General features: G+C 31.8%; 1 protein-coding gene and 1 long non-coding RNA gene across 2 annotated transcripts in view; both read left to right on the top strand.

Moving 5' to 3' along the window:
• The first annotated feature begins 1,434 nt into the window (after positions 1–1,434).
• The window catches only part of LOC112904766, a 57,205-nt gene continuing 42,296 nt past the window's right edge, over positions 1,435–16,343 (top strand). The window contains exon 1 of the mRNA XM_025975673.1: positions 1,435–1,673. Coding sequence (XP_025831458.1) covers positions 1,608–1,673 — 66 coding nt within the window. The 5' untranslated portion in view covers positions 1,435–1,607. The remainder of the gene's footprint in view (positions 1,674–16,343) is intronic.
• Positions 11,105–11,770, top strand: LOC112904767. Its single transcript, XR_003231338.1, has 2 exons — positions 11,105–11,524; positions 11,707–11,770. It is a non-coding gene; the product is annotated as an uncharacterized LOC112904767 (long non-coding RNA).

Here is a 16,343-nt window from a genome sequence, read left to right as displayed (position 1 = left end):
AAATTAATCGTTATAATCACCTTTAGACGAGGGTTTAAAAAAATTAGTGATTTTTCTTTGTTTTGAATTTAGAATTAGTCCACTCGGTCACATATTCTATAAAAGTCGCCTTGGCACGAGCCAACAGTACTTAAAAGATGCCTATACGTTGAAATATAACAACGAATCCTTTTCTGTTTACTCGGTTACATCTTTTATAAAAACTGCCTCGGACGTGCCAACAGTACATACTCAAAAGAAGCCGATACATTATCAGATTCGGTAGTACTCGAGCCGTAGAGTAAAGACATGCTTATTGGTTCTAGATATCATGAGTTTAATGTTTAGAACAGAGGTTTGAAATTTTGTAGTAAGATAGATAAAGCGTTGTTCTAAAGCCTGTCGATGTCCATTTTATATGTTTTTAATTTCAACATCAACTTTATGCACTTGTAAAAGCTTTTAATGACCATATTATTGAAAACCAAAAACATACCGAGTTAGTGTAAACTTTTGTCTGTTACCATACAAAAATTACATATTTATCTCGCAGCGGTAAATCACAATGTTTAGAATAGTAATCCATGTTTTTGGAAAAATTCACGGTAGGGACGAACGGTCTATTGCGGTCAATCCCCTTAATAATTCCTGTTTACTGATTGCATCCGCGAATAATTAAATTTTGAGCCGCGAATATGAGAACTGGGTTGCAATTTTTTCACCCGCGAATAATGAAAACGCGAATAAGGAACCCGTGAATAAGGGACTTTTACTGTAATAAATAAAAAAGTATGACAAAATTTATGTAATGACCTACGTATTTAAGTACCAACGTTAAGCGGCCGATCTATGTCTCATAGATTGTAACGAATCTTATTTAAGCTTAAGAAATAATCAACAGTACCATACGTCTCCCACACCCTCAGTGGGAAACGATATCCGGACAAAATACCAATTTTAATACGAATTTTATTTCACAGATAACTAGCGAACATCAGCTAGGGAAGTGTGCCGTAAAATTTGCTTAATGTGACGTTAAATTCAATTTTTGCTTTATCAGTGACCTGTTATTGCTTGTTTACAAAAAATAAAGAAGTACAATGAAAATTGAACTAGTGGAGTACTTATGTACCTAAGGAAGGTATGAAGTTCTAGTTTACCGAATGACACGCAAAGAATACCGTCGAAATTCTTCACTATATTGGACTTGAATAAAGTTTAATCGTGCTTGTATAGATTCGCGAATGCTTCACACGCAATTTCAGTACGTATTTGTTTTTGTTAATTGAAACAGGTGATTAAGAACAAGACGCTTTAATTCGCCGTGAAGCTTTTACTGTCAATTTAAGCATGAGCAAACGGTAATAACAATATGAAGTTGGTAGCAAATGCTGTTCGGCGATTGTGAGCATAATAAAAAAAAAATTAATGTTTACCGATATATTTTTTTATAATTGCCGTAATATCGGCTGTTAGCTTATTAAGTACCAACACCTTTTTGACCCTAAAAGTTTACTTTCGGATCGTTCAGAATATAAAACCGAAATCCGATACCACGCTAATGAACACCTGCCACAATAAATTATTGTTCATTTGATAACAATAGGCAGTCTCGTCCAGGTGTGTTAATGGTAAAGATGCTGTTAACCAACTGTTACATACGGTTATGGATATATTTGTGCAGTGTGTTTCTGGTGAGTACCTCTGTTCACTACCCTTTTATATATATATATATCTACGACGGATGTGTCTAGACGCAAAATCCTAGTCCCGTTGATAAAATTCATCAACATACTGTGTCACAAATTGATTGCCTATGTTCGCAATTTGAATGAAGCGTGTTATGCGATTAATCAGGTAGACATATAGATTTGTAATTATCGGATAATTTGGATTAAATTTAACGGCAAATGTGGAAATAATTGTGAGCGCTGTCGGTATGCGTCGGGCAATGTTTAATTCCGTTTCAGGCAAGTTTCTCGACGACCGCGTATAGGGGTGTTTAAATAGTGTTATATATCGTAGTTGAGTAAGTAAATTTCAGATAAATTAATCAAACCTACTTATTGTTCCTTTTAATTATTTTACAATCGAACTAAATCTTCAAAATTAGCTGCAGATTATTAAAACACCCACATGACATTTCGAAAAAATTATCGGCACTCGGTTTTAATTTAACCGCATAATTTTCAACGAAAACCTTTTTCATCGAAAACCCTTTTCCCGTTTAAATTTGAGACTAAAGCAACTCCAAATCTGAAATTTACATATTTATAAGCCTATCTCTCCAAAGATAATAATATACATTTCAATAGAAGGAAACTTTAATGAAATTACTTCACAAAATTTGTATCTTATATATAACTGTGAGTAAATATATTTACAAACATATCGGTTTATTTATTTATATAAACAAAATGTTATTTATAATTTTCAAAAGCTTCTAAAGTTAACACGGTTATACAATAGCTCGTTTTTCATTTTAGAGACCTTACTGTCTAAAAACGATTATGTACGTTATTATAATTAAAATTATTTCGAAATTATTTTCAAATATAAACTACCTGATATTTATTTGTATTATTGAGCAACATTATTAAATGCATCAATGTTTACATATAATACGAAGCTGAAAATTGTATCACAATAAATTATACAATTAGGGAAAGTTTATGAACACAACGAAGGTTTTCATTAAAATACAACCGACTCTAGTTGCACCAACATTTACTAAACCACCACCATAATTTTGAAATACTCTATTACAGTTAGTAGTAATAATTTTAAATTACTACTTAAAATTTTAGAAATTCAAAAATATAGAAATACTAACAATTTCATCAACGAATACACAGAATTACATAATTCACCAGCAATATCTATCTTATCTATTTCGCCTTTCGAAAAAATGTATATATGAATTAAACACAAATATTGATATATAAAGGAGGAAAATCTAAAAATTAAAAGGGAAACATTAAAAGATGTCGCCAGTTTCCGCTACATAGAAAGTTAGATAAAACAAAGTGTAACTCAGGGTCGAGTCATATTTAACAAAAATAATAAATCACTCTTGTGGTCCCTATTGGTTAATGTAGGAATAGTTAAATGTGTATAAATGTTTAGAAGAATTTGAGGTGTAGTGTAATTGGCCGATGATGAAAATACAGAGGGTGGAAAACATTACATATAAGGAGGCATTAGATGGAATAGGAAAACAAAGGGTGTTATGGAAGTCAACTAGATAAAAGAGAGATAGGGTAGAAGCACATCATTTTGAGACACGTTATAGGCTAGTTATAGACATATTAGAAAACTGAAATAGGAATAAAGAGGGGAAATGGACAACCTTGGTTACTCTACGGGATGTAGAAGGCATGGAAATGCGTGTCTAACCAGACATCGGACTGATGACCCGTTAATGATGATGATGTTGATACATATTTCAAAAAATTTTATGTGTACTATCTCTTAAAACAGTAATAAACATTTATTTTTCTTATGAGGCAATGAATATATATTCTATTTGGTCTGTAAGTAAATATTTAGTAGAAGATAATTCTGAATACCATGAAAAACTGTTACATATAAAACTGAATTCGTTATTTCAATAATTCTCCACTTTATTTTATTTGTTCAAATTTTAATTTCAATATCCGTCTGAAATACATGATTTCATTTATACTTTAATCCGGTCCTGACGACCTTCAGCCGCTTATCTAATGTTGAACCCTTCTTCTACTATGCGGTTGCTATAAATGGTTGTAAAGGTATCAACGGATTTTAAAAATCAGTTTACTATATCTTTGAGGTTTCTATAATTTATTCGATTTTATTTCTGAGCTCAAAGTAAAAAGAGGAATATTAACTGGATGTGTTTCTAGCCTTTTAGCTCTTGCAATAGTTTAGGTAAATATATCGTTCAAATTGCTTGCTTTTTAATTTTTTTTTGCGTTTTGGCATATAGAACGTATTACATTTTCACATAATTTCGGTTAGGTACTTGCGCTTTAAGCGGATGCTCCACTAAGAATTAAACAGGAAACGTAAAACAATAGTATTATTTCTAAACAATTACTTTACATCAAGTACTTTTGGATTGGTTGAAGCATCATCGGTAATTTTTCCATAAGAAACCCAGTTAGTTAGTAAAGCCATTTATTCCTTATTCATTATAAGGATACCTTAAAGAAATCTTTTAAATCAAGTTAATTTTAAAAAATTGAGGTGTAGTAACCCCTCTTTCTGGAACATCAAATTAAGTGTATCATTCACTATAATTTATTTTTAATACTTTTGCTTGGGTAAAGGCGAAAAGTGGCCCTTTACGCATATTACAACCTGAAAGCCGCTTAACACTTACAATTATAATCATAGCAATCCCCCTACCTTAACTTAAGACTTTGGTGCACAGCGCTTCAAACAAGTCAATCAGGACTAGGGTTGCCACCTTTTCAGGCTTTACATAAAGTATTTCTCGACTAAAAGGTTTAATAAAAAGTACTCTGCATAAAAATTAAGTATTTTATTTTTTGTTTTTAAAAACATATTTTTTGTTACACCTAGCAGCCAGTAACAAATTGCTGTCGCTCTTAAGTACATTAATAGCCTCTAAACATGGCAAACAAAGATTTAAGTAAACTAAAAGTTCATTTTTAATTAGTTTTAATGAAGCTTTATTCCTGTTGTCCCGCCACTTTGCGTTCATAACAGAGAATACTCCTGTAAATGTTGAAGTGGCCGGAACGGACAGCAAAAGTGACACTACTTTGAACAGACTTGGGAAATCAGGTTGTTCCGTAAATATGGCTTGTCATTTTTCTGTGCAATATTATTGATATAAAAGTACTCTAAATTTCGAATAATCGCTTACAAAATTACGATGTTTACTTAAGACCTTAAATAAAGTATTTTTGCGTACTTTATGTGTCTTTTAAAGTATAACGTACGCACAGTCAAAACAGAGTACAATACTTTATAATAAAGTACGGGTGGCAACCCTAATCATGACATCCCCACGGTTAAACCGCTGACGTACAGATAAATCCTTTTCATATAGAACGAATCTCTATTCTCTACAAATAATTCCTTTAGATAAATCCTCGTAAATACTGGGGGGGAGGGGGTGGGAACAATACCACTCTGGCTACCCTCCGCATTCAACATTGTGTAAAACACTATACAATAAAAGCAAAATAAATCAAATGATAGGAAGGAGTCATGTAACCTGATTCTCATGACAACGTATATAAAATTTCTGACTAAACATGGTTGTCATGGGAAACGGTCCCGATAACATTGTGAGCTCTACAAATCTAACTGTTAATTAAGTTGTTAATCCGCTCTCAAGCCCTCAACATCTTTGTTTCATTTTCGGCTTCATTCCCCGTATAACATTCCTATTTAAATAAAACATACCTTATTAAAAAGCGTGGTTACCGAGAAATAAAAATAACTGGGGTAGATGCTATGCGTGTTCTTTCCCCAGCATTGTCAGTAAATATCTAAAGAAACGCGCCTACTGTTATTAAATCTGGTGTGAAAATATGTACACAAGACCAAATAACTTATTCAGTTTGCTTACTTTTGTAAAAGTATGTTATGTATGTAAAAAGTATATAATTTACTTGAAATTATTTTATAATTTTTACTTTATAAATATTTATAACATTTACCGACGATGCTCGAAAAAGAACGCACCGGGACGTCCCTTCACGCTTCAGACCGCACCGATTCCGTTACACGGAGCGTAGATCGACGTTCCACGCGCTCACGCTCCCATAAAATCTAGCCACAAAAACTCTAGGACACGTCTGTCCACTCCAAGTCGCGGCGAACGCGTTAAACGAAGCGTGGTTCGACAATCCACGCGTCTCGTAACAAGAGCTTGAGACGCCTTAATGTTTAGGTTTTTCCATAATTTTGTCTCGTGAGTACAGATAGCCCTACAAAATAACGTTACAAGCTTGCTTACACTAGAACCAATGGTACACTAGAACTAAAGGTACACAGAACCTTAATAAAATTGTAATGCAAGGTATCCTGATCATTGTGACCTTTATTTATAAGGTTTAATATCAATTTAAGTTAAATTCCGGAATTAGGATTTTGAATTGGGAAACAGTGACTGAAATGGTGCTCATACAAGCCATGCACCAGAGTACAGTGAACAGTTTGAACAAAATTAAGATTAAAAAAACATAAAGTATCTACATATAATTTATAATGCATATACTAACAGGTCAATTGAAAAGTCCCCGGCCTAAAATAGTAAAACACATTTTTTTTGCAAAATTCGTTTTTTTTATTCAACATAATTCCCTTCAAGGGTGATACACTGATTATAGCGATCCTCCAACTTTTCGATACCATTTTTGTAGTACGATTTGTCCTTTGCTTCAAAACAGGCCTCAGTTTCGGCGATCACCTCTTCATTCTACGACAATTTTTTCCGAAGGAGCATTCTTTTGAGATCTGAGAACAGGAAGTAGTCGCTGGGGGCCAGATCTGGAGAATACGGTAGTTGCGGATTTTTTTAATGTTTTCGTCTGTATTTCTTCCCTTCAAAAATCAATATTTTATCAACACGCGAAATTCCTTTTTATCCATTTTTTTCACAATAACAAAAGTTGCTTCACTAAAAATGCTATAATTCACATACTAATGATCCGACAGCCGTCAAATTTATAGACGCGTCTTTTGAAGGTTAGGACTAACTGAAAATCATATGGATTTAGTTCTGGTGCCGCCATCTATGTGTCAGGCAGGGGACTTTTCAATTGACCCTATATATCACAATCTTTCAGGAAGAGAAAAGAGTGACTGGAGATTTTGCAAAAATTGAAACGGCCAAATAACTCAAAAGCTGTACCACCCATTACCAACATAAAAACAATTTTCTGAATGAATATACAGTTGAAAGGTTCTCAACTACCCACGGGACACACTGTAATTTCTCATTTCAATTTTCAGTCCCACAGTTGATAGTTCAGGCATGTTAAAGTATTGCTTTTGTGTAACTACGTCAAGTAAACGTCGTAATTATTCTCCTTTGTTGTTGTCCATTTAGCGCTTTAATTACATTAATAACTGTTTGTCCAGACTCCCCCACACAAATAATCCCAGTAATTTTAAACCTATTAATAGCACAATAAAACCTCCTAGAGGTCCTAACTCACATAATATAACAGAAAGCACTACAATACCCAATATTCAATTCTTCCCTAGATTGTCCATCAATGACTTGAGGAATGCATTTCTTGTTTAAAATCTTAAAACCGGGCAGTTTTAAATAAATAATTTAGATCTACCAACTCTGTACCAGGGGCCCAAATACGAATTTCAGGATACTATGTAACAATATTGTGTTGTCATATTGACTATTTAACAAAAGGAAGAACTTAACCAAAGGACTATGGAATAATATATTAGGGACGGAGTATAGTGCGATTATAGAGGAGGGAGGATCGGTAGTGCTCCTACACTTGTACCTAGATTTTATTAGCTACTGTAGGGATAGATATACAACGGCAGATTAGTATGCTTAGATTTGCAGATGATATAGCAGTATTAGCATCTAGCAAGGAGGACCTAGAGATAGCTTTAAATGAAATGGAAGCGGTACTGATAGATCAGTGCTGTATGAAAATAAATAAAAGTAAGATTAAAATACTGGTATGCAAGGGAAGAAAAAGTAGGGAAAGAGCGAATATAAAGATAGGAGACGAAAAATTAGAAGAAGTGGCTGATTTTAGATACCTAGGAAGTCAGATAGGTCAGGACGGAAGGAGTAGTAGGGATATAAAGCAGATGATAGGTTCGTGTCGCCTTTAATAAAAAGAAGTCACTTCTATGCTCGCGAACGGTTAATTTAGAAATTCGAAAAAGGTTGTTAAAGGTGTATGTTTGGAGCGCGGCGGTGTACGGGTGCGAAACATGGACAGTGTACGCGACGGAAATGAAAAGCTTAGAATCTTTCGAAATGTGGTGTCATAGTCTAATGATTAGGATAAGGTGGATAAAAAAGGTTAGAAATGAAGAGGTATTAGAAAGAATAAGAGAACAGAGGACTCTATGGAAGTCAATAAAAAATAGACGAGATAGGTTGGTAGGATACCTTCTCGGACATGAAGGTCTAGTCAGAGACATATTAGAGGCAGAAACAGGAGTTAGGAGGGGTAGAGGTAGACCTAGATTAGATTACTCTTCGCAAATAGTTAAGGATGTGGGTTGTTCTAGTTTTAGGGAAATGCGAAGTTTAGCTCAGGATAGGAAAGAGTGGAGGTACGTATCCAACCAGTCAGTCCTAAGGACGACCTTATGATGACAATTATGATGATGATGATGATGACGTCTATACGCCTTTCCCTAGCTTAGTTAGGATGAATTAAAACTTACTTGAGTTTCGTTGCATATTTAGGTTAAGTAAGTAATTTGTACGCGAAATACGACCGCGCCCCATCTTGATCATCATTTTGAAAAATGGTATTGTATATGCTTGTCTTTACAGGCGAGTACAAAATCATGGTAAAGTTCACGCAATGTAATAACAATTGGAAAATTATTAATGAAGACGTTGTTTGTTTCATTTATTGAACTTATTATTAAAAGAAGTTGATTCATCAACTTATAGACTAATACGTCATAGCACAGGCAGAAAATTATAAGAAAGTTTACATGTCATTCAAGTTGGCGGAAAAATGATCGAAAATGGTTTTCGAGAATTTGATGGGTTCGATTTTAAGGAAAATTCGTACAAGAAATAAGTAACAAGTAAGATGAATTTCTGCCAATGATATAGATTTAGAAAAAGTTCTTAAAACGATCTATATAATTTAAAAGAAAAGAAATATTTTATAACTTTATTATTTCTATGAAATTATAAGCACATCTAATTTGAAAATATATCTCCGTGTGATACCATGCAATTTTTTTTGAAAATAGATATGTACTAAATAAATTTAATCAAAATTGACAAAGATAAGTGATTGGAATTGGTATAAAAACGACAGCTTAAAGAGCAATGTTTAAGAATGGTATACAGTTCCAAATCGCATCCCTAATATATTATAACGCGTGACGATAATGCTGAAAAATCAGCCATGGGGTTTCAAAATGATAAAAATGAAAGACGAATGGTCCAGATGCGTTGTATGGAATAAATATGGATTCATAATGTTTCCAATTACATAAATTAATGTAAAAACTGTTCTTCCATAATATCGTGAATGTAAAAAAAGGCTTCTGCAATCCCAACTTTTAGCTGGATAAATGTCGCTATCAACGTTACTTACCGACTTAAGGGATTAACTTCGAAAATTTGCAGTTGTGATTAGTATCCAAAGAATAATTTACATTCCCATAAAATTTATAGTAACAAAATAATTAAGTAACAAAGATTTCTAGTTAATTTGTTAATTGAGAAAATTTAAATACGAAAACATGTATTGATTTTACATATAAATGGTGACCTTGACAGTTCTCGAACTTTTCACTCCAGAAGATCTTCTTATCGATTTAAGAGATTAGAAGACCCGTCCAAAAAGCAAACAAAAAGAATTTCTTACCACTTCCATACACATATTTTAATATTAACCGAACAAATGAAGACATAGTTATGGTTAATACACCGTAAACAATTCTCTACGTATGTTCAGTACGCATAGCCATTAAAATATAGGTACATGATGCTACTTTCCCCTTGACAACCTCCTGTATGTCCATTTATATCCTGTCACTTCGTTAGTGTCCATTTTCTACCGTAATGTTATGATTCTAAGCATATTCCCCAAATAGAAACGTTGGCAACACTGCCAAAGTTCACCATTTTGCGAAGAGTTTGTATAAGTATAACTCGCACGATAAAAGCGATTTTGAAAACACTATTTGATCAATATTTGTGGTACATTTACTAGTCTCTGTAACTATAATTGTAACGTAAAATGCAAATTATTAGTATTTCTACGGCAAACGGAATATTTAATAAATATTTCGTCGATAACTTTTGTTTATCGTTGTACATGACTCGTTGCATTTAACGTGACGTTAAATTAAATGCATGTTGGTGTTATTAATCCATAAAATCTAAATCCCTCCTTACTAGTCACGTAACAATTTCCTTTATTCGTTTTGTTTATTATTGCAACTGCTTTCGTTAAATAGATATTGTCATATTGATTTCACGAAGAATAACTATTAACGTGTATTTAAAATGGTAGATGCAATATAAGTACCACAAATGGGTACTTAATAAACTTGTTCCGAAAATGCATTTATATGTAAATTGCAAAGTTAGTATTTTATGAGTTTTTTGAAAAGGGCTTTTTTTGTTATTGTTACTATTTAAATTATTTCATATTTACCGTAATGTTAACGTCGAGTTTCAGAGTTTGTATCAAATTTAGTTACCAATGACAGCATTAATATAAAATAACACAGCAAATGTTAAAGATGATGTCGAGTTGCTACCAAAAGGTAATTAATTTAAATTTGAGGTGGTTGAATTACTGTATGAAAACAACTAAAAATAAAAGAAAAATACTGGTATGCAAGGGAGGAAAAAGTACGAAAATATAGGAGACTAAAAATTAGAAGTGACTGATTTTAGGTATCTAGGAAGTCAGATAAGTCAAGACGGAAGGAGTAGTAGGGATATATAGCAGAGGGTAGCGCAGGGTCGAGTCGTTTTTAATAAAAAGAAATCACTTTTATGTTCACGAACGATTAATTTAGAAATTCGAAAAAGGTTGTAAAGGTGTACGTTTGGAGCGCCGCAGTGTATGGATGCGAAACATGCACGGTGGGCGCTACGGAAAATAAAAGGTTAGAAGCTTTCGAAATGTGGTGTTATAGACGAAGGGTGAGGATGGAGAGATATTAGAAATAGAGATTAGATTAGATTAGATAGAGAAATTAGAAAGTTTACTTCAGTCCCTGAAGAAGGTAACTTTGTTACCGAAAAGTGCTTCGGACAACTACAGTGTCTTGTTTTTGGCGTTGGGGTTTTGAGCTATTCTGTTTGTTCTACAACAACCGCCAAAGTTTTTCCAATCTTCATATTTTTGAAGACACAAATCATTCTTGAAACTCTCGTAACTTTTGTAGAATGTTATGAGTAAACTGGATAATTTTTTTAATTTTGGTAATTATCTGTTTTCTTGCATTAATTGTTAATTGGAGTAATAAGAAATGGCCAGACATCCTAAACTGATTTCCTCATGAAAGTGAATCATAGCAATCAAAGGTAATGAACACGTCTTAATTTTTAAATCTTTTTTGGATATTTTTCTTTTGACAGTAAAACTTGACAGCAGTGACAAAATAATACAATAGTCATAATAGGAGCGAAATAATTAACAGTAAATATGTACAATGAATAATGAATCACAGTAATTGTATGTTGTTTAACACGTCTGACGAATTTGTCAATTTACGTATCTTCCCATGACTTTTATGTGTAATTTGTAAGCAATAGTGTATAAATACGTAAAAATTATAGTGTTGTGGGATATGTCAACAAAGTCACAGTTAACGAAGGATTTAAATGGTACTTTGTTTTACTTTATTATGATGCTTTATAAATTAAAAATAATTACACTTATCGTGCAGGAGACAATTATATTTTATCAAGTTGTACTGTTGCATTTTTTTGGTGGCATAACCAAAGTATTCTATGCATGTTTACAATATTTATATTAGGTTTTATTTAGATGTAAAATGTATTTGCAGAAAGTATTAAACGCTTATTGGGGAAGCAAGTTAAGATCCTATTTAAAAATGTCGTACGACTTGANATCAGAATAATCAACAGAATCTGTAAAATAATAATAATTAATTTTCAATATATTAATTGTTTCTGTATTACCTTTATGTTTACAATTTTCGAAATATAATTGTCATTTTTAATAATTTAAAATTATTAGAAGTAACACCAGCTATGTCGATTAACTGCTCATTATTTGAAATTGGTTCGAAACCCTGAAATTTTCCTTCTGAAGTTTCAGTTGATTGATCAATAAAATTATTAGTTGGGAGTGTTACATTCTTTGTCTTTGTATTTTTTTTTTTGTTAACAATGGTTTTACTTTTTACATCCATAATTTCCCGTTTGAATCTCGGTATCACATTTGTCAGCATTTAAATACACGTATACAGAGTGTCTCACGGTGACCACCCATTAGAATATTTCGGAAACTATTTCGATTCGAATTTTGAAAATTTAGATATCGGCATCTATGTAGCACTTTCGGTTATACCGGAAGTTGACACCAAATTCGTTATTTTATGTGGAACACCCTGCATGTCATGGCGGTTTTGAATTCTACTGATAATTTTAGGCGGACTTTTATTATGCTTTTCTACTTTTAATATTTAACGTTTTCGAAATATTAATTTTTATTAAAAAAAGTATCAGAACAGTAGGTTGTGAAAAAGCATGCCTATTTTACAGTAAGAACAACAATATTCTCAAAAACGGTAATGCAAGCTCAAGCTTCCCGTCATTACTTTCAAGGTGGGCTGATTACATACAGAATGTTAGATATTTAATGGCGGATTTCAATTTTTTCAAATCGAATACTCTCTGTATATTTTCGTAGCCTTATATAGAATTTTATTATCTTTCGAATGGTACTATGGTTCCTTATACCCACGTGCTCCAGTTTTCGAATTACTTACTGTTCTTAGTAAATTCAACTAAAACTGTTTATTTGTTTACGAAGATGACTGTGCAATTTTTAGCGGAACTTCAAAACAAATAATATGAGTTAATTATTGTCACTCAAACACCCATATTGACAGTTTAATCATTAAATATTTTGATTCTCAATGTCAATTATTCAATATAATTTTCATGAAGAATGGATAATGAAAATACCTACTCACATTGAGAAGAATTTTAAGAAATTAATTGCAGTACGGTAGTCTATAGAAAACAAAATTAAACAAGTAAATAAAATAAACAATTGACAATATCAACTGATAGTAATTACAGTTATTAGGTTAAAGGTTCGAGCTGTAACCCATAGGTTTATTGGAAGGGTAAACAGTTGCTTACAACTAAACGGGAGCATATCTAACGGTTGAACTAATACATTCATTGAAAANCATTTTAATAATTGTTCAAATATTTCACCTGCCTTTATCTTTCTTCAATCTAAGGAATATGCAGGACTTATGTTTTAAGAAAATATTAATTAAATATTGTTTTTATTTAGAATTGAACTTAATGTTTTTCTGAATGACCGGTACTGCTTAGGCGCAAACGCTTTTGTAAAGTCCCACATGCAACTGTCCACCCATGGGAGATTTACATGTACCTGTCTTGCTTATTAAAAATGGTTTAAGCCAATAATTCTTTGTTTTCGATTTCACTTTAAATATACCATGAAATGAAATATTGTTAAACCATAAATAATGTTCACAATGTTAGTACCCGTATACATAGTGTATTTTTACAAAATTCCGACAATATGGAAAAAGAACAATACAAATACTAGTTACAATTAATGTGTTATAATACTCGTTATTTTTAACATTTTACGTTAAAGTTTGTTTTTGTGTTTGAGATGTGGTGTGATAGGGTGATGTTAAATAAAAAGGGTTGAAAAAGAGGAAGTATTAAAATGGGAATGGAAAAGGACGTAATGGACACTTTCTCAGACATGAAGGACTATAGAGTTCTTCAAACTGAGTGGTACATTAGATGTTTTAGGGAAACTAAGTGTGTAAGGGATCTGAAAATTTGGCTGTAGGGGTTATCGAAGATTATCTTTTTAACTAAAAAAATTCACCTATCGCCCGTTTCCGGTTATGCCGAAAGTTGATGTCAATTTTCTTATTTTAAATCGATGGTATACTTTTTACGACGAATTCGTCTTCTATTATAACATAGAAAATCGAATATTAAGATTTTAAATAACATTTGGGGTAGCACACATTTCTTATGTCATAGTTATGTCGATAAAAATCGAAATTTATTGAAAATTTTTCAAATAAAGAAATATAAAACATCCACATGAATCGAAGGAGGATAAAAACGGTAATCGAACGACAAAATAAAATATGGTAGGTATCATTTGAAAAAACGAAGTTATTCGTGTTTGAAGCTCAATTTGGTTTGGTAAAAATTTCAACACTCTAAGTCATTTTTTGTGTAAGTTATGATATTTTATATAGTTTGGGTTGCGGTAGGGATTTATTTTCTATAAATTAAATTATCTCAGAAACTATTCATCAAACGCACACAAGTTGGTTATCAAAGTTACCTTAAAATTTTGTGTTTCATACGTATTCGTCGCAAAAAAAATATACCATTCCGCTTAAAATAACAACTTCAAGTATAACCGACAGGTGAAATTATTTTGGTTAAAAAGTTCATCCTCGATAACCAATACTGCCAAATTTTCAGATCTCTTACACGCTTAGTTTCCCTAAAACTTCTAATGTACCACTCGGTTTGAAGAACCCTATGTATTAGAAGCAGAAACAAGGACAGAGATTAGAATATTAACTGTTTGCAAATAATTATTGCACAACACTAATTTTATTGCCAACAATATTTGAGCGATTTCTAGATAATTTTGTATTGCATTCGTTTTACTGGATTTACTCTATTTTCGGAGATAATTACCTAATTAATATAAAAGAAAGAAAAAGATCCGTTTTACTAAGAATGCAATATTAATTTGAAATCATTCTTTCGATTTAAATTTTACCCACTACATCAATTTAATTGAAAACTGTTAATATAAATTGTATGAAAAATGAACAAAACGATTTGCTTAATTTACACTTTATGTGTGAATAATAAACACTCAATTTTTATTAATTTTTGTGTTGTCAGTACAATTAAATTTGATTTGATTTAATTGCGAAATGAATTCTTTCTACTTTTAATATTTAACGTTTTCGAAATATTAATTTTTATTAAAAAAAGTATCAGAACAGTAGGTTGTGAAAAAGCATGCCTATTTTACAGTAAGAACAACAATATTCTCAAAAACGGTAATGCAAGCTCAAGCTTCCCGTCATTACTTTCAAGGTGGGCTGATTACATACAGAATGTTAGATATTTAATGGCGGATTTCAATTTTTTCAAATCGAATACTCTCTGTATATTTTCGTAGCCTTATATAGAATTTTATTATCTTTCGAATGGTACTATGGTTCCTTATACCCACGTGCTCCAGTTTTCGAATTACTTACTGTTCTTAGTAAATTCAACTAAAACTGTTTATTTGTTTACGAAGATGACTGTGCAATTTTTAGCGGAACTTCAAAACAAATAATATGAGTTAATTATTGTCACTCAAACACCCATATTGACAGTTTAATCATTAAATATTTTGATTCTCAATGTCAATTATTCAATATAATTTTCATGAAGAATGGATAATGAAAATACCTACTCACATTGAGAAGAATTTTAAGAAATTAATTGCAGTACGGTAGTCTATAGAAAACAAAATTAAACAAGTAAATAAAATAAACAATTGACAATATCAACTGATAGTAATTACAGTTATTAGGTTAAAGGTTCGAGCTGTAACCCATAGGTTTATTGGAAGGGTAAACAGTTGCTTACAACTAAACGGGAGCATATCTAACGGTTGAACTAATACATTCATTGAAAAGTTTGGGCTAGACCGCGGTTTTGCTTGTAAATTGGCAAAAATTACGTACACCATTGATATACTTACGCGCACGCTTACAAGTGTGAGGATTCTTTTTATGCTTTATGCTATTTTCGTTTTTCTTCTCTAATGATAGACAAATATAATTGAAAAAAGTTAAATGAGAACGTGGTTTAAAATCACTTTTTCGATAAGGGTAAGGAGGTCCGATCTTTGAAAGTGATAAATTTTTATCAATAAATGAAAAAGCGATTTCTTTTGTGTCCACTTTTATGATAGAAATCCGGCTACCACTGCGTTGAAATTTTGAGAAAAGAAGCCTTTTTTATAGTTATTAATCCTACTAAAATTTTATTCCGATCAAATAAATAGGTGAGCAACAATTAATGTATTAATAAATTTTTTTTATTAATTTCGTAATGCTATCGAATGCTAATTATTTATCCGCTGTGATCTGTGCTCAGAGAGAATATGTAGGAAGCGTACTTATATTATATTCAACCATTAAAATTGTGTTTTTTATTGTTTAACGTTATTTTTGGCTACAGGTTTGTAAACTTGATTTATTGACATCCAATTAAATGTTTTTTAATACATTTTAATAATCTTTTTATAAAATTATCAAAAATTAAAAAACCCTTAATTTGAGATTAATAAAAGATTCTTACATAAAAATTGATTCACAAACAGGTAGCCAAAGACACGTTAAACAATGAAAAAATATAGTTTTAA

This window comes from Agrilus planipennis, unplaced genomic scaffold (genome assembly GCF_000699045.2).
Source record: "Agrilus planipennis isolate EAB-ADULT unplaced genomic scaffold, Apla_2.0 scaffold250, whole genome shotgun sequence".
NCBI classification, from domain to species: Eukaryota; Metazoa; Arthropoda; class Insecta; order Coleoptera; family Buprestidae; genus Agrilus; species Agrilus planipennis.
The sequence above is the reverse complement of the archived record's forward strand: the minus strand, read 5'-3'. Positions and strand labels throughout refer to the sequence as shown.